The sequence below is a fragment of the Cololabis saira genome, chromosome 21 (genome assembly GCF_033807715.1).
Source record: "Cololabis saira isolate AMF1-May2022 chromosome 21, fColSai1.1, whole genome shotgun sequence".
Lineage (NCBI taxonomy): Eukaryota > Metazoa > Chordata > Actinopteri > Beloniformes > Belonidae > Cololabis > Cololabis saira.
Genome location: NC_084607.1, coordinates 19,791,787 through 19,815,241, shown reverse-complemented (window position 1 = coordinate 19,815,241; position 23,455 = coordinate 19,791,787). Strand labels below are relative to the sequence as shown.

At 43.6% G+C, this 23,455-nt stretch overlaps 1 protein-coding gene across 2 annotated transcripts; it reads left to right on the top strand.

The window, feature by feature from the left end:
• The first annotated feature begins 14,845 nt into the window (after positions 1-14,845).
• On the top strand, positions 14,846-22,815 carry proza (protein Z, vitamin K-dependent plasma glycoprotein a). Of its 2 annotated transcripts, none has more exons than XM_061712268.1 (9): positions 14,846-14,975; positions 15,860-15,990; positions 18,250-18,392; positions 18,503-18,527; positions 18,614-18,727; positions 18,819-18,953; positions 19,934-20,049; positions 20,133-20,250; positions 21,907-22,815. In XM_061712268.1, the coding sequence occupies exons 2-9, from the start codon at positions 15,912-15,914 to the stop codon at positions 22,437-22,439; spliced, it is 1,263 nt and encodes a 420-aa protein (XP_061568252.1). In that variant the 5' UTR covers positions 14,846-14,975; positions 15,860-15,911; the 3' UTR covers positions 22,440-22,815. The 2 variants fall into 2 exon arrangements, with proteins under 2 accessions (XP_061568252.1, XP_061568253.1); XM_061712269.1 differs by having other exon boundaries at positions 14,875-15,000.
• Positions 22,816-23,455: the final 640 nt, after the last annotated feature.

Here is a 23,455-nt window from a genome sequence, read left to right as displayed (position 1 = left end):
GGATTTACAGGTGCGTCCAAAACATTACTCTTAATTTGATCCTCTTCAGCCATGAGGTGATTTGTTGTGGCTTATGGCCCTCTGTCCCTCCGTCCAGCGTGGATTCACATCAGGCTCAAAGATTAGTGTTGCATCCTCCTGTGGGGAGTCCCTGTGGACGCAACACTCAACTTGAACTGACTGGTGTTTGGGGATGTTGACTCGCTCCCCTTTTGTTTGGACCACATACTCATTTGCTTGTCTAACACAGACTTGCTCAACAACAGCAGTTACTTGTTTTACGAAAGTGTCTGTGTGGCCTGGGAATGCTGCTCTCACTGTTTTGTTTAGCTGTTCCCTGTGAGGAGAGCCTGATTGTTTCATTTCACTGTCAATAATGATTTTAATTACATTCGAGCCAATGATTGGTTGAGCAAGTTTACCACCCTTCATTACAAGGGTGGGAACAATGACTTCTGTCTTAGCTGCAGCCCCGGAAGCTAACCTAAAACTTATCTCAACCCAACCTGTATATGGCATGCTCTCCCCATTTTCTGCTTTTATGTCTAGGGCCAGCGTCACATCCAAAATGTCACTTCTTTTCATAAATCGTCAATTATTGTCAATTGGGAACCTGACTCCCACAAAGCTTGAACCCTTTCACCCTGAATGAAGCAGTCAACCATGTGTTTCTATCCAACTAATGGGGCTCTGTTAGCTCGTTTTTCTCTTTTTGAGGTCACGTTAGCAGTCATACATGAGAAAGGTTTACAGTGTTTTTTGTGTGCAGCCCAATTATCAACTTGACATGTTCTAGAACAATAAAATACATTTTTACAGGTCGTGCACTGTTTCAGAATTACCCCTTCTCCATTCTGTCCAGAGTGTACGCACTGCTGGGACCTCGCTGCGTGATTGGTCAGTCCCTGTCCCGTACGAATGACCTCCCTCCCTTTAAAGGCTCACCCCCAAATTGTCTCTGTCCTCTTGCTCGACATCCAGCAAGGAAATGGTCGCTGCTGCTGCCACACCTGTAACAGTGTGTGCAATAATCCTCAGCTCGACTCTGTTGACAGCCGAAACATGTCCTCATCCGTCCGCAATTTGATGGAGGGAAGCTGCGTTGTAGGGCAAATCTTTGCTGGTACTGGACAGTTCCACCTCGATGCCTCAGGTCTGCATTGAATAGAGATGCACCGATTGATTGGCCGCTGATCGGTATCGGGCCGATAATGGCCTATCGGTTTTGATCAGAGATCGGAAAATAATAGTTCAGACAAGGCCGATCTGATGACGTTTACAACAACAAACGCCTCCCGTGCAGCTGGTAGTGCAGCCGTCTCACAGCAAGAAGGTCCTGGGTTCGATTCCCGCCGGGGACACTGTGGGCGCTGAAGTGCGTGTTAGTTCCCCCATGACTTCAGCGCCCACACCCTGGGTGGGGTTGGCGAAAGGGCCTTTCTGTGTTTAGTTTGCATGTTCCCTTGGTAGCTAATGTTAGCTACCCTCACAAAAACATGCAACAGTCCTGGGCATGCATACATGCCCCCTCTGGCCAGCCGGGGCGCCAGATGGGGTGGGGAGGATCTGGCCGGAATAACATGATCCTTCCACGCGCTACGTCCGGCCAGAGAAGCCCCACCCTGTCTGGTGAAAAGAAGCCTGCTCACTACTCAAGTAAGGAGGAGACCTGAGCTCAGTGCAGCTACAGTCCTGGGGCCTCATTTATAAAGCTTGCTTGCGCACAAAACAGGGCTGAAAGATGCGCAAGCCACCTTCTACGCAAAGGTTGGGATTTAAAAAGCCGATCCGTTGTGCGAAGCCGTTCTCGCATCGCCTTCGCACAGTGTCTTGATGATTTGTAATTACAGGCTGAGCCTACCGCTAGTTTTTAAACTGTAAAAAGTGGGGGGGACAAAAACATGATTTTGAAAAGACGGGGGGACATGTCCCCCCTGTTGTGCCAGGGCACTCATGGCGTTTAGCGCAGCAACGCCGTGCTGCCACTCACTCGCTTTATTTTATACTATTTATATACTTTTTCTACTTTTACTGTGACCACCAAATAATGTCATTTTCCTGTCCTCCACCTCATCAACATCTCGTTCTCAGTCTCCGTGAAATTTAGTGGCACGGTGGCTCGACACGTTCATTCATCCTGACGCACAAACAGGCTGCAGGAAGCCGCTGCGCATGCTCAGCTGGCTCATTTATATGCAAATACTACTTTGCGTTGCCCATATATATGGTAAAAAGTGGGCGTGTAGAGGGCGGGGTATGAGGCGAATTCAGCTGCGCAACCTTCCAGCTGGACTGTGATTTATAAAGCGAACATTGCGTGCAAGTGTGCGTGCACGCGGTTTTATAAATCCGGATTTTTTTTTTGCGCCCGCCATTTTCGGCTTTTGGCTTTACGTGCACTTTTAGTGTGGATCCTACGCACTCTTTTATAAATGAGGCCCCTGGGCATTGCTCAGGGGAGCTCAGGGGAACAATGCCCAGGATTGTTAGGTAGAGCACAGGACTGTTAGGACTGTTACAGTAGGTAGAGAACTGGGTGATGAAAAATGGGAAAAAAATCGGGGATAAAAATATTTAAAAAAAATAAATTAAAAAAAAGAGTAATTTGACAAAAAAACATGTACAAAGTGTTTTTATTTGGAATGTATAATGCATAATTTTATACAAATTAGACATTCAACACAACCACCTGACAAAAAATGCGCGACCGGGCCGCGGAGCCCCAACAATATGTCTTATATGTCTTCTAAGTTTACAGTTTGTAGCACGGCAGGTCAAAATGTTCTCACCATTATAAATTCAGTATTACTGGTACAAGTTCTCATGGATCCTTTTAATTGTGATTGTCAGGTTGAGCACTTATTCCCCAAATTTAAATAAAAAAAAGTAAAACAAAGCAGAAAACTCACAGCCCTCCTTTACATATGTCATTTCAAAGTCATACAGAGCACCAATCTTCTTGCAAATTTGGATCATCAACATCACTGTGTTAGGGTTTGGCACACCCTTCCTCCTCCAGAGGGCGCAAAAGCCTGGTGTGGCTTGGCCGGAGCACCCGCAGCTGATCCTGAACACTCTCTACACACCTGACAACCATTCAGCCTCATCACCCAGCCTGCTCTTAAGCCTGCTGTGATGTAAGTTATGTGTAATTATATGCCAGGACAGTAGGGGGCTGTCTAACCGGGGATTCCCTATACTGTATGTTGCAAGGCATAGTGGGAAAGGCAGTGTTTTATGTGCATGAGTAAAGTGAAGCAATGAAAACCCGGTCTTGTTGTCTATTGATGTTTTATAAAGAACCCAACATGACATGGTGTCAGAAGTGGCTCGTCAGTGAAGGGTATGAAAGGAGTGTGTTTGTACGAGAAAAAGAAGAAAGTTTAGTCAGTCAGAAAGCATGTCGCAAGAGGAGCAGGAACCAGTGGCAGCGCACGTGCAGCAGGCCATTCCACAGGCTCAAGCACGTGCTACGGCTTCAGCTACTTTCTCGATAAACCCTCCCGAATCCTTCGACTTTTCGAAGCCACAGGACTGGGAAAAGTGGATTAGGCACTTTGAACGCTTCCGAGTGGCCAGCGACTTGCACAAGACTTCCCAAGCAAATCAGGTGAATACGCTGATATATTGCATGAGAGATGAGGCAGACGACGTGTTGAGAGGGCTACGCTTAAGGGATGAACAAATACTGGAATATAACTCCGTGAAGGAAGGCTTTATAAACTTTTTCGTGCCTAAAAAGAATGTGATATATCAGCGAGCCAAATTCAACATGCGAGCGCAAGGACCGACAGAATCTGCAGACTCGTTCATCACCGCTCTGTATGCACTCGCTGAAGACTGCGGATATGGTGCACTTCGCGAGGAACTGCTGCGTGACTGGATTGTGGTGGGCATTAGAGACAGTGCACTCTCGCAGAGAATGCAGATGGAGAATAGACTGGACTTAGCGAAAGCCATCAACATGGTCAGGCAAGCAGAGGGCATTAAAAGGCAACAAACAGACATTCGAGGAGAAAAGATGCACGCAAGCAAAGCAACAAAGAGAAAAAAATGCCAGCCTGGAAAAGCAAACAGCCGGCTAAGCAGGCCAAGGACAGGCGCCACACACAGGCGGCAGGACAGTCATGCCAGAGATGTGGTAACACACCAGTTCATGCGAGTTTCAACTGCCCCGCAAAGAATGCAGATTGTCATAAATGCGGGAAATGCGGACATTACAGTAAAGTGTGTAGGTCTAATAAGTGTGTGAGTGCAGTGTCAGAAGACACAGAGGAGAACATTTTCCTTGGCATAGTAGACGCAGGCAAACAGGCATGGACAGCAGACGTGACGATCAGAGACACTAAAGTGCATTTCAAAATAGACACTGGGGCTGACGTCACTGTCATACCCGAGCGGGTATACAGACAGATATGTGGGGGTGCATCTAGCAGCCTAGCACCGGGCAACAAAGCACTGTTTGGGCCCGGGCATAAGCCATTGTCTGTACTTGGGGTGGCCAGAGAAGTGCTGCACTGCGGAGACAAGCACACCACAGAGGACATGTACGTAATTAGAAACCTGACCACAGCTCTGCTGAGCCGTCCTGCATCAGTCAACCTCAGGCTGGTAGCAAGGATAGACAGTATTGACATGGACTCAGTAAAGCAGACTTACCCGGAGCTGTGTGATGGGCTAGGACTAGTAAAACAGCCATACACCATTAAGCTCAAACCTGACGCCAAGCCTGTGTCTCTGAAAGTGCCACGATGTGTCCCACTGCCTCTGATGGGAAAAGTAAAGCAGGAGCTCCAACGCATGGAGCAGCTCGGAGTCACCAGCCGGATAAAGGAACCAACCGTGTGGTGCTCCGGCATGGTGGTGGCACTGGCACCAAAGAAGGCTAAAGATGAGGTCAGGATCTGCGTCGACCTCTCTCCACTGAATGAAGCTGTATGCTGGGAAAAGTTCATCCTCCCGTCAGTGGATCAGACTCTAGGCATGCTCTCAGGGGCAAAGTTCTTAATTTATCTTCCCCATTCGGATGCTACTTCTACAACCGCCTACCATTTGGCATCTCGTCAGTGCCGGAACACTTCCAGAACCGGATGGTGAAGGTGACAGAGGGGCTAGAAGGAGTCGTCTGCCACATGGACGATGTACTCATATGGGGGTCCACGCAGACTGAGCATGATGCCCGCATGCATGCAGTTCTGAAAAAGGCACAGGAGGCAGGCATCACTCTGAACACGGCCAAGTGTGTATTCAACCAGACAACGGTGAAACATCATATCGCCAGAGGGAGTCCAGCCGGACCTGGAAAAGACATGCGCTGTGCGAGAGATGGATCTGCCACAGAACATCAGCGAGCTTAGGAGCTTCCTGGGCATGGTGAACCAGCTAGGCAAATTCTTGCCAAACCTAGCTGAAAAAGACAAAGCTCTAAGGGACTTGCTATCAAAAAAGAACCAGTGGTACTGGGGCTCAGAGCAAAGAAAAGCATTCAACGGTCTCAAAAAAGAGCTGTCGTCCACCCCGGTGCCGCAGCTGTACGACCCGAACAAAAACTTGAAAATCTCAGCCGACGCCTCATCATACGGTCTAGGTGGGGTTCTTCTTCAGGAGTATCAGGGCACCTGGGCGGTGGCATTCACATCCAGAGCATTCATGAGCACAGAGCAGAGGTACGCTCAGGTGGAGAAGGAAGCGCTGGCCCTGACCTGGGCATGTGAAAGGTTTGGCGACTTCATCATTGGCATTCACTTTCAGCTGGAGACTGACCACAAACCCCTCGTGAGCCTGCTAAGTGGACAGGCACTGGACACACTCTCTCCTAGAATACAGAGATTCAGGATGAGACTCATGCGATACAGTTACACCGTCACACACGTTCCAGGGAAGAGCCTCACGACTGCAGGCACACTCTTACGTGCTCCGCTGAAATCAGATGGAGTCACAGACAGCGATGGCCTGATGGAAGAGACAAACATTTATAGGGACTACATGCTGTCAAACTTGCCAGCAAGCAAGGCCTACCTGTCAGAGCTGCGCAAACAGCAGAGCGCAGACAGCATCTGTTCCGAGGTGATGAGACAGTGCGCGGAGGGCTGGCCAGATCGCAGCAGACTGGACACTCTGGTGAGGCCCTACTGGGCTGAAAGAGCCGTACTCAGCACACACAATGGACTGTTATTGCGGGGGACTAGACTAGTTAGCCCCTCAGTGATGAGGAATAATGTGCTAGAGAAGTTACACAAGGGGCACTAGGGGATAGTCAAGTGTCGTGGGTGGGCCAAACAATCAGTGTGGTGGCCAGGCCTCAGTAGCCAGATCGGAGAGCTGGTGCTGAAATGTGCTGCGTGTGTCAAGGAACGAAGCAACGTGGCCGAGCCTCTCATGCCTACCAGGCTGCCGGACAGGCCATGGCAGAAGGTAGGGGCCGACCTGTTTACACTAAATAACACTAATTACTTACTGGTTGTGGACTACTTCTCTAGGTACATAGAGATTGCACAGCTGAGCCCGACTAGTTGTGCTTATGTCATCGTGCACCTCAAGTCCATGTTTGCCAGGCATGGCATACCAGAGACTTTCATCACAGACAATGGGCCACAGTTTTCAGGTGCCCAGATGTCAGCATTTGCAGCAGAGTACGAGTTTGAGCATGTGACGAGCAGCCCGAGATAACCTCAAGGCAACGGTGAGGCCGAGCGCACCGTCCAAAGCATCAAAAACCTGCTGAAGAAAGCATGCACTGCTAGCCTACAGAAGCACTCCCCTGAGTAACGGCTTCAGTCCAGCCCAGCTGCTTATGGGCCGGAGGCTGCGCACCATGGTACCTTCGTTTCCTGCAGTGCTCGAGCCAGCCATCCCAGACCTCCGAGCAGTACAGAGGAGGGAGAGGGAGAGGAGGCTGATGGACGTGAACAATTACAATCACAGACACAGGGCTAGAAATCTCCCTCACCTGTCCCCGGGAGATCGCGTGTGGGATTCCCTATACTGTATGTTGCAAGGCATCATGGGAAAGGCAGTGTCTTATGTGCATGAGTAAAGTGAAGAAACAAAAACCCGGTCTTGCCTATTGATGTTTTATAAAGAACCCAACAAGACACTTGCCTCCCACAAGCTGCGGTGTCAGATTATTCTCCTGCTCAGAGCCCCGCACTCTGCCCGTTTTCCTGGACTTGCCTTGCTGTTACCTAGCTTCCCGTTTGTGGACCTTGCCTTCCTGGGTCCTTTTGGATTTCACCCCGCTCTGTCGGGACAGCTTTGGGATTACTTTTTCCAGCCGTGAGTTTCCCTCCGGTCTGCGCCTTTTGTTGAACTTTCCAGCCATGGGTTTTCCGGATTGCGCCCTGGTTTCTTGTAGTTTTCTCCAGCCACGTTTTTTCGGTCTGTGATTTTGTGTTGGTCTTCCTTCCCTCCTGTGGAGCGCATTTTGTTAATAAACTTGTTAATTCTGAACCTTGCTCGTGTCGTCCTGCATTTGGGTCCACCCTCCTTCCCCCGAGCCTAACACACTGATTCTCATGAGATAAGAGCTGTTACGTATCGGTTTGGTGTTTGGAACCCCAGAATGCAGAAACAGAGACAACGTCAGTTTTAACGTGTTTATTGGTAAACACAGCGTTTCCAAAAGCGAGAGAACTAGGCAGGTGAACGAAGACAGGGCTGAGCACGGGTAGACGCTGAAGCACACGCAGAGTGATCAGGTACGAGCAGAGAGACACCCCGGTATCTGTACAAAATCCCAGGAATGATTAAGAGTGAAGACTGTACACAAAAGTCACTAGTAACTGAAGCTACTACCTTACCAGTTGCAACAGAATAATCTGGCACAGGTGTGGTGTCTTCGCCAGGCTTTATAGATTGTCTGGGATGAGAACCAGGTGTGCCTCGTTGAGCATGCCAGCCTGACCACGCCCTCCGCTGCACATGCTGCCAAAGAGAGAGAAAGGGGTGGAGGGAAAAAGGAAAACAGAGCCTTCCAAAAACAAACCAAACACCAACAAAATGTAGCCATGACAGAGAGCTTTTATTTCAGAAATTTTTATTAGATTTTTCAGAAGCAACACAGACATTAACAAAGCATAAACTTTAGAAAAAAATTCAAAATATACATTCTGATCTTTTAAACTTTAGACTCATAAAATACATCAAGCTACTTCTGATCCTGATTCTGATCATTGTTGTACATTTTCAAAACTGTACAATACATTTAGTGAGTGTTACATACTTTTTTGAAATAGCCAAATTTCTAAACTAAAACAAAGTGACACATCAAATGAGGCGGGATCGATATCATTGGAAAATCCTGCTCTTCAAGAAAATTTATCAAAATCTTATTTTTTTGCTTTCATGGCATCAAATTTTAAACCTAAAAATTTTAAATGGAGCTGAACAAAAAGCGAGTGATACAAAAGATGGAGTAACCTACAAGAGGCCTTTGTAGGTTACCGTTCAGCTTGCTGTTCCTTAAGGACACAGATTAGATTCTTCGTTTCCATCATTTTCTTTTCAGTGTCATGTATTCTTAAACCCAAATCTTTGCCGCTTTGGTCAACATAAGCCTGGGTTTTCTGCAACAAAGCATTATTCACTTTTTAACACAGTGTCTAATTTGTAAGTACTTCCAAAAGTGGCCTCTACCCCCTAGATTAAATTTTTCTTTAAATCTAAGGCCACGTTTACACATAGCCGGGTATTTACAAAAACTGATATTTCCCCCTCTACGTTTTCAAAAACATCCTCGTTTACACGAACCCGCATGAAAACGCTGTTAAGGTGCTATGAGCAGCCAAACCTGCAGGGGGCAGTGTAACGAGAAGCATAAAGTCAATGCTAGCCAATCGGAATCCTGGAAAAAAACATCAACAAATGACCAGTGTTGTGCTAGTTACTGAAAAATAGTAAATAGTTACCGTTACTAGTTACTTCATTAAAAAAGTAACTCAGTTAGTAACTCAGTTACTTAGACCAAAAAGTAATGCGTTACTATGAAAAGTAACTATTGAGTTACTTTAAATAAAAACATTTTTTAAATGCTCCCATTAATGCCCCTCTAGCCTTCATTTCAGCAGGTACTGTATGGATTTGCATTGTGCCTTGTGTTCTGCATTCTGATTGGCTAAAGACAGTCTCCCCGCTTCTTCACTTCCTGTGTCTATAACGTTGGTTGCTTAGCAACAAGCTAAGAACGGCCAATGAGCTTCAGCGGCAGCTCAGGAACGGGACTCTTCGATGAATCAGTCATTACAGTCTCAAATATAACCAGTGGTGGCATGTCGGTTTATAAGAATCTTTTTGCCTAGAAGAAAAAAAAGCGACAAAACAACCTATAACTACTTTCTTCTCTCGAAAAAACACAGCTGCTCCGCAGGCTTTAGGAGAAAAAGATGCTACAGGGTCGGGATGCAGCGGCACAGTCAGAAGAGCAGTGGAATACGTGCGAGGCGGTGCTGATCTCCGCAATTTGAAGCCTTTTTAATTGTAAAAAGAGTTTCACTTACCACAGGTTCTTTTTGGAACGTAACCGCTGCGAAAAACGAGGGATTACTGTAATGACAATATCTCCACGTTGTTTACTCCAAGAAGTAAACAACGCCCGCACAATAATTAGAACCACCGCAGTTTTCAAGGCATTCATGCTTCTGTAGTTCTGCAGTAAACAAAGGTCGCACGTGTGACGTCAGAGCAGATTTGTTGTTGTTTTGGCGCATAATGTGACGTTTGAAAACGCGAAACTCCGGTTGTCTCTGTCTACACGCATCTACATAAACGGAGTTTTCAAAAATCTTCACTTTGCCCGGAGTTTTTTTAAACCTTCGTTTATTTGCGTTTTCGTGTAGATGACAGGTCCAAACGTAGGAAAATATCTTCGGTTTTGCAGATACTTCTCATGAACTAGTTCAAATTCAGTTAATGTTTTAAATGTTTCCCTGCTTTAGCACCCTGATAAAAATGACTGTCATTAACAGACTGATGACGACCATTAATTAGAATCAGGTGTGATGATGCTAGGAAACATCTAAAACATGCAGGACAGGGGTCCCGAGGACCAGGGTCAGAGACCTCTGCTGTATCCAATCATGTATTGTCCTAGTGGCTTTTCAACTTTACTTAGAGGCTGTAAATCTCCAACAATGTAGTCCATTATCAGTTTGTCTCCCTGTTGCAGGTAAATCAAACCCCTGAAGGTGCAGCAGTGGGACTGGGGTCATTTGCGGCTGTTGGAGGTCTTCTTCGCCTTTCCTGAGCTGAACGTTTTTTGTTTCTCAAGGACTCGCAGATATTTTCTCACACTTTATGACGTTTCAAATTTGAAGTTGGCGAGGCAGATGCTCGGACTTGTTTTCTCAGTGCAGGTGGAGATAATTTACACAGAAAGGTTCGATTTTTACCGTCTGACTCTTTGGGAGACGATTTGTAAAATGAATGATAAGCAGAGGCATCATCAGCTGACGCTGCATCCGCGGCGTCTCTCTCTCCACCTTTCATTCGTAAAGACTGCAGCGGGCTCGGGCCACCGTTGTCATAGAGATGGTGCCCGTTGTTATGCTGGTGTGTGCACTGCATTGTGGGTAATGTAGTGTGAAGTCGTCTTCTCGTCGAGTATTTTAAATGTTGCTGGTAAAATGAGAAGGATTATTCCGTAATAATTGGACTTAAACAGTGAAGCCAAAACTCACATAATCTGAACAGTTCAAATTCCAGTTTGTGATCTGCAAAATGAACAAGTTCACGTTCAACGTGTTCAATGCATGCACAACACTGCTATGATGAATGCATGGACTCAATTTTGCAGGTCCTGCTGAGATGTGAGCTGTATAGATTGATGCTGTTTGTGGTTACTTGTACCGTATTTGTTTTGTGTTACCTAACGGGAGCTCTATTAGTAATACATTTTTTTTCTGTTTATGGTTTCAGATCTTCCAAGCACCTGAAGTTGTTTATGTACGACACCTTCAGAAGATGCACGGTCTTTCCTTGAGCCAGCAATAGTGCATAAATGTTTTTGTTTTTTTTTTTTAACAATAAAGTTTCCATTTGTGATTGTTGTGATTTGTTTACAGTTAACATGATTCATTTGTCTTGTAACATAACAAATGAAATGATGAGGAATCGGAGTAAAGAACGGTGGTGTACCTGCTTAGAATTCAATTAAATCTTCCTGTGTGAATTAGTGTGAAGACGAGGTGACCCGGATCCCTCTTCAGGTAACTAAAGGCTGATTTATGGTTCTGCGTTTCACCAACACAGAGCCTACGGCGTAGGGTACGCGTCGATTTAACGCAGAACCGTAATTCAGGCATTAAGATCCCTGGGAGTTGTTTACAACGTGTCATAACTGCATGCGAGCGTCCGACTAACGCGTCGAGATACGTGACATCGGACGCTCTCTGTCCACACTGAAACCGTTAAACTCACGGCCAGTTAGGACAGTCTAATAGAAAATAGAGAAATGGAATTGATTTTGTCGCTGACACTCGCTCGCATGGGAAACGCTTTAATAGTGTACGCAGCCGGCTGCTCTTAACCCAGAGCGAGGCTTTGTGCCTCCCCTGCTACACGTCATTCAGGCAGCCAATCAGCACAGTGCCTCATTATCATAGCCTCCCCTCCCCTCAGAATCATGCATACAGAATGAGGTTAGAAGCGGCAAAAATAAAGACATGGCCCAGAGGCTGAATTTCTAATTTATGTAGAAAAAACAAGCTTTTGATTGTTTTAAAGACATTCAAGGCCTGTTTAAAATATACATTAAATGCCATAATAGGTACCCTTTAATTTAACTTTGTTTTGAAACCAAAAGAAGACCAAACTGAACAGCTGGATGCAGATGTGTACTAACATGCAAACATGGATGTAATGTGCTCGTATTACATCGAGGTTTAATATTCATATTTATGAGGAAAAGAAGATTTCTTAACACTATGAATATCTTAGGAATATGGTTGAGATACTATACTCCTGATCAGAGGTGGGTGACATGAACATGAAGTTTGAATGAGCTGAAAGTAGCTGAAGTAAAGAAACATTTGATGAAAATTTAAGCTTGAAAGATGCTGAGAGATAATTTGGAGGCTCCAAACATCTAGAGTCTCAGTGATTTCATCCTCTTCCTCATAATTTCATTGAAAAGTTGTCATGCATCGGCTGACATTAATTATGGATGCTTTCTGTGATGCCTGAGGTGTCGGTTTTGTGTGCCTGCAAAATTGGAACTCTTGGAAAATTTGAAGACGAGCGGGTCAGCGGGGTCGCACGTGAGCGCCGAGCCACTCTTTGTTTTCCTGTACGCCCCAATTTAGAACTGGCAGTTAAAGAATAATGAGAGGACTGGGAGGAAACAGGAGCAAGAATGAAACAGTGAGAGACAATATGAGAGGGGGTGTTGAATAAAAGATATCAGAGGGAAAAAGACGAATGGATGATCGGGTGTGAGCCGGCACATACAATAACATGTTCATGTGGGTGTATTATGCATGGCTCGGACCAGAATCACCAGGGAAATTATCATAATCTTTATCATTTACACATCTAGCCGGAGCTTTTCATGCCCGGGCAGGCTCTCTGTCCACTCACATCCGTCCTAGCTGGGTCTCCCTGGGCTTGGCACTCCAGCTCCTGTCCTTGTCCAGCACAAGGGACCAGCTGGTCTGAGCAAGCTCTTGTAATACCCCTGTTATTAGACTTGGGAAATGGAGACATTTAGCATGGCTGCAGCTGAGACTGAAGCCCCCACGGCCCTGTGTGTAAATTACATTGCTCTTGCAAGCAATTCTATTAAAATATGACCACTGAGAAGAGACTTTGGTTCTGTGAAATGCAGCTTTAATGTCGTAGACCTACGTGTATATGTTTACTCAATGATACCAAGAACTGCCAATCAAAGTGTTATATCAAATATGCTCTAACTCAAAAAAGTGCCACAAAACTCCCAATTCTGCTGTGATTTCCCATCATCTGGTTTCGCTGATTTTTGAAAAGAGTCTCAGTCTGATGTTTGGATGTTTGTTCCTGTCTTGTGTGTTTGTCTTTAGTGAGGTTTTTCTTATCGATCACAGCAGATTGCATCCAGTTTTGTTTGATCAAGTCTGTACACATTTGGAAGAGATTGTCATTCTGGTCACGCTGCTTGAGAGGAATAACAGCAAAGCTTTCAAGTCTTCAATGTTTTTGTTTGTGTATTCTGTGACACTCCCTGTCCTCTAGCTTGTTTCAGAAACTGAGGGTCAGAAAGCCAGATCCCAAGCCTTTGGCTGCCACCAAGGGATGGACCCACGGTAGATGCTTATTTTAATTTGAAAAAAACAAAACAAAACTTGAAGTAGTCTCCCTGCACACTGAACAGAGCCCATTGAGGTGGTTTAAGCATCCGGTTGTTATGCCTCCTAAACACCTGAGGAGTTTGTGGCTTGTCTAATTGGGAGGAGACCCAGGAAACTGGAGACGTACCTCTCAACAGGCTTGGGAGCGCCAGAGGAGTCCACTGGGAGAGGAGATGCCGAGGAGGCCTTTCTGCTTAAGATGCTGCCCCCGTGAGGAAACGCAAATGTGTAGTTGATGCCTTCCGACCCCCCTCATAAGAGAGTTTCTCACCAATCTTGCATGTTACAATAAGCAGTAGAGTAAATCTTACTATTTTAGTATATTTAGAGGTGTAGGAAATGTCAAAGTAAATAATCCAATCAATTCAAAAACATAATTTACTTCATTCTTTAGCTATGAAATGTACTCTATATTTTTGTGTACATAAATAGTTTTGCAGCAAATAAAATAAAGAAAGCTAAACAGTTTAATTTTAGTTCAGACTGGTGTTCTGCCAATTTCTGCTACCTGCCGAGAAATGCTACTTTGTGGTTCTGCGCATGCACACAGTCGATTTTCAAAGTTTGATTGCCACGCTAAATGGATAATATGGGATGTTGAGTATTTGATCCTTTAAAATACACGACCCATGACATGAATTGCATTACACTTTGTGAACATTATACGATAAAGAGAGAAAAAAAACAATTCTATCGCTTTATTTGATATTCATTCAGTCATTCGCCTTTATTTAACCAGGCAGGTCATTAAGAACACATTCTTATTTACAATGACGGCCTGGCAAGCGACAAGGACCACTTGAGGGAAACGGAAGTGGGCTAGGGAGTAAAACACAGTAAAATTGTAGCTCTACAAAGGTAGAAAACCATTAGTTGCATTTTTTGGCAAAGCAGCAGAAATTGGCAGAACACTGGTGTCTGCCAATCCTTGCTACCTGCCGAGAAAAGCTACTTTGAAGTTCTGCGCATGCGCACAGTGGATTTTCAAAGTTTGATTGGCACGTCCATCATTTCTTGCATGATGTAACATGGATAATATGAGATGTTGAGTATTTGATCCTTCAAAATACACTAGCCATGACATGAATTGCATTACACTTTGTGAACATAAAACAATTATATCACTTTATTTGATATTCATTCAGTCATTCGCCTTTATTTAACCAGGCAGGTCATTAAGAACACATTCTTATTTACAATGACGGCCTGGCAAGCGACAAGGACCACTTAGGGGCAAAGGAAGTGGTTCAGGGAGTAAAACACAGTAAGATTATAGCTCTACAATGGTTATGATTAGGTATCAATTTTTGGCAAAGCAGCAGAAATTGGCAGAACACCGGTCCTACAGCGACACTGTGGTTTCAGCGCCCTCTGCTGGCTGGGTTTTGTCATTACAACATAAACATAAAAGCTGATTTATGGTTCCGCGTTACACCAACGCAGAGCCTACAGCGTAGGGTGTGCGGCGACGCGCAGGTACGCCGTACCTACGGCGTAAGGTCTGCGTCGATTTAACGCGGAACCATAATTTAGGCTTTATAACGGATGTGAACAACATCCGTCATTGTGGATCCACAGGCCGGACCGTGCAGGAGAGGACAGATCTAGGACCAGCGGGGATCGGCAGCACCTCGGACCGTCTCAGAGCTGTTTCCTGCGGTGGGTGTCGGGCATCAGCGCCGACGTGGTTGTTGTTGTTTCTCTGCTGCTGCAGAGACGCGCCCCGCTGACAGATGCGTAAATATTTCAGTGTTTGTGCAAAGGCCCAGGAGATGTTGCAAATCTGACCTGGTTTTGTGGGTCTAAGAGCGAAAGCTGCGATGCTACAAAACCGTTCGGACAAGAAATAGCCTATCTTGGAGGTGCAAGAAATAGAGCTGATTTTTTTTTTTTATTGTGTCTGAAAAATAACCCCCCACTCTGACACTGGAAGATATTTATCCATTTGAACTGGTGCAGTAATAATCATATCTTTAATCTCTACAAGTTGCGTTAGAATTTGATATCAAATGCAAGTGTCGGGCCTTTTTGCAGCTGATATTGTGGGATGTCACGACAGTGAAGGAGGAGCCAGTCAGTGTGTTTATGTTTACAAACCTGCTCTCATTTCATTTTAAATTTGATGATAAACGAAGTTAGGATGAACTTAATGGAACCACCACCCTGTATACTGTATAAAGATGAACTCTTACAAAGTTACAAGCAGCATCTGCTTCATTAATGTATAAAAGGGATACTTAAATTGATCTGAGAATAAGATAACATTTTATACAAATTGTTATGCTTGAGAGAGCTCAGATTTATAGATATTTCTGCCATAATGTTGAGATCCCAGCTCGGCTTTAGCAGCATGGTCGTATTGATTTGTTCTCTCTTCAGTCATTTTCTTAATTGAAGCATTGATCTCACACACAAGTGCTCCAGACTAAAAGGCGTGGTTCTTCATAACAAGTAGCAGGGTTTGTCCTTCTCTGTTCACAACACATCCTTTACCTCCTCATTTTCTCCCCATCATCCCTTCAATTTGCCTGTTTTATTTCTAGGAGAACAGTTTCATCTCTGCAGCACTGACGTCTCAGACGCTTCGTTGACACCATGCACGGATCAACAGGACTTGCTGCTCTTGTGTGTCTGGTGGTTGGGGCTGCAGCCGCTGTCCAGCCCCTGCACACAGGTGAGACACCCAGCATGGATGTTTTCATGAAATAGTGCGCTGAACCAATAGTAAAGGTATAGACACTGCAGCTCATCAGTGGAGAGAGATCTGTCACATAAATTGTCAGAGGAAATGCACCAGTACCTACATGGCAAAAGAAAAAAAGAAAAAACTATCATTACTGTCTGAAGTAATTCGTTAACCATTAGCTGCTCTAAAAGAAAATCATAGTTTGGTAATGTTCACGTACTCTTCTGGCATTTTTTGGGAAACATCTGGACTGAACGGAGCCATTCTGTTTCACAGGAGACATGGCTCCTGTGAAACGTCATAACGTCAGCTTGAAGCACATTTCTGTCTGAATGAACGATTGTTCAATGGGTTCATAATGGGCCTTTGTGGCGGATGCCTTAAAGAGACAAAACCTGGGAGTTTGTTTTTTTTCTTAGCATGTGTTTCCAGCAGAACCCTTAAATCAAATAATTAGTCTTTTTAGAGGCATTATTAAGGCGTATGAGCATAACATGGGCCCTGTACAGCTAACAGTAATATCCTAAAATGATCTGATTTGTCTTTTCAACTGTCCCAAAGCAAAGCTATTCTGTGTAAATTCCATTAAAAATGATTAAAAACAGCAAGTACTTTTATCAAAAGTGGAAATTCTATGACTTTTAGTTTCAAACTGACAATTACTAATGCATGCACAATATTAAAATGCCAGCAGGTGCTGATTATTTTATAAGCTTTATATAAAGCCTTCATCATGTCTAAGAGATTAAAAAAAAGGCTACGTTGTCAATTTAGTATTATTATCATTGTCATTTACAGTTTTAGCCATGACCAAAACAATGCTGGTTACAGCAAAATATCCATAATGTAATTAGTAAAGCTAATATTTAAGATAATGTTAATAACATTCATAGACCCACCAGTCATAAATAAATGAGTCATAAATTACTAAGTGGCATTGATCAGACCTAGGATACGGGAAAAGGGGCTCAGCATACCAGAAGGTGAAATAAACCCCCATTTACAACACAATTCATATTTAAAGCTCTCACAACAAGTTGACAAAACATAAAGGGATAGCCAACAGGTAAACTGCATTTTCAGATCACTCGGTAAAAAAATCACTAACTTATTCCTAACCAACACATAAAGGCTTTGTTTTCTGGTTTGTAGCTTTATGGAGGTTTGCTACCAATATCTCAAAAGACGTGATGAGTCAGATCAGTGCCATTCCCATGCTCTGATCTGGCAGGACTTTTCCAAGTATGAAGGATAGTTCTAGCTGAAATTAAACCCATTTGTAGTTGCCATGCTTCAGCTATGTCCCTTGCACCACAGCTGTAGAAGCTGCAGACACACGTGTAGCAAACCTCACAGGGACGTGGACCAGGGACCTGCTGACTGTGAGGCGGCTACCAGGCAGCCAGAGTAGCAGAACAAACCTGTTTGGGTCGGGGCTGTTTAGAGATCTTGGGTTTAATTCCCCAAAAGACAAAGCTGAATTGATTCAGGAGTGGTAATGTTGAGCATTCTTGTTTAGTTTGAATTATTTCCCTTCTAAAGGCCAGGCTCACACGGCAAGGAAAAAGGTCCCCCTCGTGTCTTTTACATCTCCAGCACAGATTATTCTCAAGCAAGTCCACTCTGTACAGACGTACTGCTGTAAAGTGATATCCATGTAAAATCTTCTAGTGCGTCAATTTTCACCGAGTCATTCCTGTAAACAAGCCTTAGCTTAAAATGAGCCTTTTCCATCAGTCCTGATCAATGTTCTTGTGTAAATCTCTGCTAAATGAGCCTAAGATTGTCAGTTATTCTGTATAACGTGTTGAGTGAGCATTTTTAGACAACTTGAAATAAGACTGCACCAAATATTCTTCCCACAACTGTAGTTTAACTACAAAATCTAAACTGCTTCTGATGCGTAGATATCTAAAAAAAAATTCTCCCTTTTCTTAAATTGACCCATGTTTTGACTTCCTGATAAGATTCAACCATGTTGCCAGAAGTTTAATCAGCCAAAGTTCAAATACCTCTTGTCAACAAGGAGTACCAAAAACCACTTTTTCCCCTGTATCTAAGATGAACTCTTCATTAACTGTATGAAGTCTAGTCTGTCTTTGTCCCACTGATACAGAGGTGCACTCAGCTGCAGCGTCTTTCCAGTTCTGACAGGTTTTCTGTTTTTATTTGGTTATTTACATGCAACAGAGCTCCATGAACAGGTTTATAATGCTGAAGTAACTGAGACAGTTCCTGTTCCTTCAGTGTTTTTGGAAAAGCAGCAGGCAACCTCCCTGATCTCCCGTCAGAAGAGGAACACTCAAGCCTCCACCTTGGAGCAGGCCTGCATGGAGAAGGTGTGCAGCTATGAGGAGGCCAGGAGGTTCTTCCAGGACTCGTACCGTACGGTAAGCTCTCGGCCAATTCACACCCCCAAAAATGTCTGCATGCCTCCTTGTGACGAATGACTGAAACCGTAGCTGCTCACTCATCTTACTCATCTTACTCACTCTTCCAGGACATCTTCTGGTCGGTCTATATCGGTAAGTGCTGTATTAACAGGACTACCCATCACTGCACAGTCATTAGTAGTTCATTGCATCATCTCATAGACGTGGTCTTCGTGTAGATGGAGACCAGTGTGCAGACAACCCCTGCAAGAATGGAGCCATGTGTTCAGACAGCGTAGGAGGCTACGACTGCGTCTGCAAGTCAGGTTTCACTGGAGTCCACTGCGAAGACGGTCAGAGGGAACGTCAGCATGCAGACATCATTATTTTGCTTGCTTTATGTTTCATGTACATGTTGTGCTACCTTCCTGTATCCACATGCAGACCGGACTCTTTGCACCCTGGAAAAGGACAAGGGTTGCTCACAGTTCTGTAAACCGGGATACACAGCGTATGAGTGTTCCTGCGCCCGCGGTTGGAAGCTCAGCAGTACAGACAAGCAAAAGTGTGAACCTGCAGGTACTTTAGTTATGTTTGCATGTGATAATCATCCAACTGGAGAGGGTATGTGTGAATTTTAGGAAATATATCACTGAGTTGTAAATGTTTACGCTGTTAGTTAGTTAATATTTATTTCGGTCAATCACAAGCATAAAAATCAATAAACAAAATAACAAACATCCACAGGTTTTTCCCTGGTCAACAATGTGATTATTTTGACCGAAAAGGTCTGGGCCTGAAGCATAAAGCTTATCTTGCCCACCTTTTAACATAATAGAATATGCAAAAAGAACAAATGAAGTATGAGGTTACACAAAATAATAATAATAATAATAATAATAATAATAATAATAATAATAATAATAATAATAATAATAATAATAATAATAATAATAATAATAATAATGGCTGTAATAACTGTAATAATAGTAATAATAATGATAATAATAATAATAATAATAATAATAATGATAGCTCTGAAAACAGAAAGTGAAAAGATGCTAAAGAAACCAACAAAACCAATCTAGGTTGTCATTTCATCTCATGCATGTGTACATTCTTCTTTGTTTGCTTATTTGCTTACTTCTATATATGTGTCCATTACCTTTGCTTTGAATAATAGCTTATATGCTTTTATTGGGTTTGCTAATTTAAGGTTGTTGCCTAATGAGTTCCACAGTTTTACTCCTAAAACGGATATACACCTTTGTATTTGTTCTTACTGCTGTTGTCTCACACATTGCTGTTCCCCCGAGGTCGTGTTTGCCCTCTCTTGGCTTGAACAGTTCCTGCATGCAGCCCGGAAGTAAATTATTATAAGCCTTATATATTATTACAGTGGTGTTCAGATTAACTATATCTTGCAATTTAAGTGTATTGTTTTGAATGAAAAGCGCTGTTGGTCTGTGTTCACTTTTCAATCTATGTTTCCTGTGTATTTATGACTCAATATACATCTGTGGAAATAAGTAATGGTGTCCGTGTGCCGTGTGTGTCAGTTCCATCCCCCTGTGGCAAGTTGAGCAGTTTGAGTCAATGGGACACCAGGCAGTCCAGCAACGCTAACAGCAACTTTGAAGGGATCAGCTGTACTTCCTCAGAGTGTCCCTGGCAGGTAGAAGACGCGCACTTGGATTCACCTGTTGACCACGAGGTGTCTGTTCTACGTTTTCTACAACATGTTCCTCTTGTTTGCAGGCTCTGCTGAAGAGCGTAGAGTCTGCAGGTTACTGCAGCGGAGTCATCCTGAAGGAGAACCTGGTCTTGACTTCAGCTCAGTGTGCCAACAAATACGGCACCTTCCAGGTGGTGGTTGGTGAGTGAACCACACGATCGGTCCTTTGTAACTCGCACTGCAAGTCCCAGTTTAGAGTGTGTTTCAGTACAGGGACATGAACGATTCCTGCACATCGTTACCTCGGCTTTGACTTTGGGAAAGTGATGAGAGAACCCGGCTTCTGATATCATGCGTGTTTCGGTTCACATGGAAGTATTTTGGAGAAGCAAAATTTCATTTTGTTTAAGCAGCTAAACGGATCATGAACCATTTTCAGATGATAGATTCTCCAAACAAAGACAAAACAGTACATTTTTAAGGAATGTTAAGGAATTCAAATGTACCTTTTTAGATGGCAAAGACCGTTAACTTTTGTTAGGGACCAAAGCAAGTTGAATTGAAGCGGTTTTGAGTGAGAGCAGAATCTATTTTGGCACTTGACCTACGTCTATGAATGACTATTTTAAACCCCTGACAAGACTCAAACATGTTTTGCCACTTCAGTGACAGCGTGGATAGGGTCCCTACAGTCAAACCAAAGTCATTTTAACTTTTTAAACATACAGAGAGTACATAAACGGACTGTTTGAATCAGCATTTCCTTCTGGTCGCTACCATCTTGTAAGTCCGTCCGACTTGGACACTGAATGCCATAAAAATTCCTGTCAATAGATGGAAAAGGAGGATGCTTCACGTCCTCAGTTTCTATCACTTGCATATTTTGTCGTAAAACTCCAGATCTTTTGAAGCAGAGGTCATGACCTCTCCAAGTGCTAACCCCAATTGACATTTTTCTAACATATTTGATTCTCACTCAAATCGTCTCCAATGAAAGTTTACACTCCGTCCTATCTAATATTAGACCAGCAATTCAGAATATTCTTTTAAAGTGCAGAGAACTAATGATTCACATTTTTAAGAATGAATATACTCGTCATCTAAACACTTTACAGTCGACCACAAAATTTTGTCACTTTTAAGGACAATCAGGAACACCTGGATGATCAATGAATCATGATAATTCAGAGAAAATGTTGCAGATGTTTGCAGCTTCATCGCAAACTGCTTATGAAATTTCAGAACTGCAGAGCATGTGAGTAAAGTAGACTGATCGTATGGAATTGATGCTAATTAGTACAAATAAACTCTAAAGAGAATAATAAAATGTAATTTCTAATAGTTGTACATAAATGAGTTGGTGATCCCCCCCCCTTACTGAGGAGTTGTAATTCAATGCAAATATTAAAGTTAGCAACAGCCGTGTTCTCTCTGCTTTTTCTACAGAGATTAAAAGCAAAGTTTTGCAAAAATATTCCGTTTTTAGATCATGAAACAATGCCCTGCGATGGACTGGCAACCTGTCCAGATTTACCGTTGCCTCTCGCTTGTAATGAGCTGGGATCTGCTCCAGCAGACCCCTGTGACCCTGCACAGGATAAAGCGGGTATAGATAATGGATGGATGGATCATGAAACAATACCATGTCATGGATTTTAAAGACAAATCACTAGTTTGCATCGGACCCATGTTAAGTAACAGTACAGCAGAGTAAAAATAATAAAAACAGGCTGCACATCTGGATTCTTGCTCTGTTTTACACAAACCAGGTTTGATGCACATCTGTTATGCGTAACTCAAAGCACAAGTTCAAAACGGAAGTGTACACTAACGCACTCATCTGCTCCTCCTTCTCAGGCAGGCGCAACACCAACGACGATGAAGGACAGACGCTGTATTCATCAGTGGTTCATGTCCATCCTCGTTATGTAGCAGGCCGTCCTGAGAATGACCTGGCTGTGATCGAGCTCAGGGATCGCATCGTCTTTAAGAGAAACGTCGTTGCCGCCTGTCTGCCAGAACGAGACTTTGCAGAGAGCCTCCTGATGTCCGGAAATCCGCCAGCGCTAATCACCGGCTGGAAACAAGTCCAGCAGGGGTCTGCTTTCCCGGGGCCGCTCACCCTCAACCAGCTGGAGTACAGGAATCTGACTCAGTGTATGGAAACGCATCCCAACCTGATCAACAATAAAATGGGCTGCACCGCCCCGCGGGCCAAAGCCGACTGCACCATGAGCTCCGGCAGCCCCCTGCTCACCATGCACAGGCAGGTGGTCTTCCTCACCGGGGTGCTGACCCAGCCAGAGGGGGCGGACTGCAGCAAAGGTTACATCTTCCAGAAGGTTTCCCGCCACCTGGGCTGGCTGCGGCCGCTCATGGGTACGCGTTAGACGGGGAAGTCAGTGAACATGTGGAAGTTAGTGATTATGGAGGAAAAAAGCACTGAAGTAGGGAAACATTTAGTCCCTTTTAGCTCAAACGTGTCTAGCTTTTTCTGTGTGTCTTTCAAGAATATCTATAACAGCAAATACACTCTGGACCTCTCCGTGGAGGTCCTCATTTATCCACAAGGTGTCGCTCTGCTAACATCAACATCAGAGACATTTACTGCACGTGTTTAACAAAGGCAGTAGACCTGCGAATTATTCAGCATGTGTTTATGTGACCGTATCATAAATTATGTTATTCTAGCAACAGCTGTACATGCACCTTGTAACACTCCCTGGAAATACTGTTCATTGAATGTAATAAACCATAATACCACAACTTCTGTCCTTTTTTTTATAGTTATATCATGTCTATTGTCTATGTCTATTGGTTTTGGTTATTTCAGTCTGAACAGTAGAGAGAAGAATCAATATGGAGCTCTATATATGTAGATGGATCAAGGTTTATATTTCAAAATAAGCTTTAGATGTGACATTATTTTTTCTAATGGGATCAACATCAAAAACCTGGGTATTGTTACACAATAATAAGTAAACACCACAAACTTTACCATAAAACTACTGACTCTCTCAAATTTGATAGTAAAGTAAAATAAAAAGTTGGCAATGAGAACGGTGAAATACTTTGTGTGAAAAATCATTACTGAAATGATTTTTGCCTGAGTAAAATGACGCACAATTTGAAAATAAGTAAGTAGGTCTGCCCCATTATGGTTAAGCGTGTTTTGAACCAGATGTCAGACTGAATCTGTCAGATTTCAAAAAAAGAAAGTGAGTTTTAACTTCCCATCAAAGAAACAGAATACGAGAGGGTTATTTATTTGGAATAAGTTCATTTATATAAGTAATAATCTATGACCATGGTTCTAAAATATTAGATTTATTAAACAAAAAAAGTATGTAGGAAAGCTATAAATGAAAGTGACAATAGCAACAAACAGGAGTTAAAAGGTAAAAGT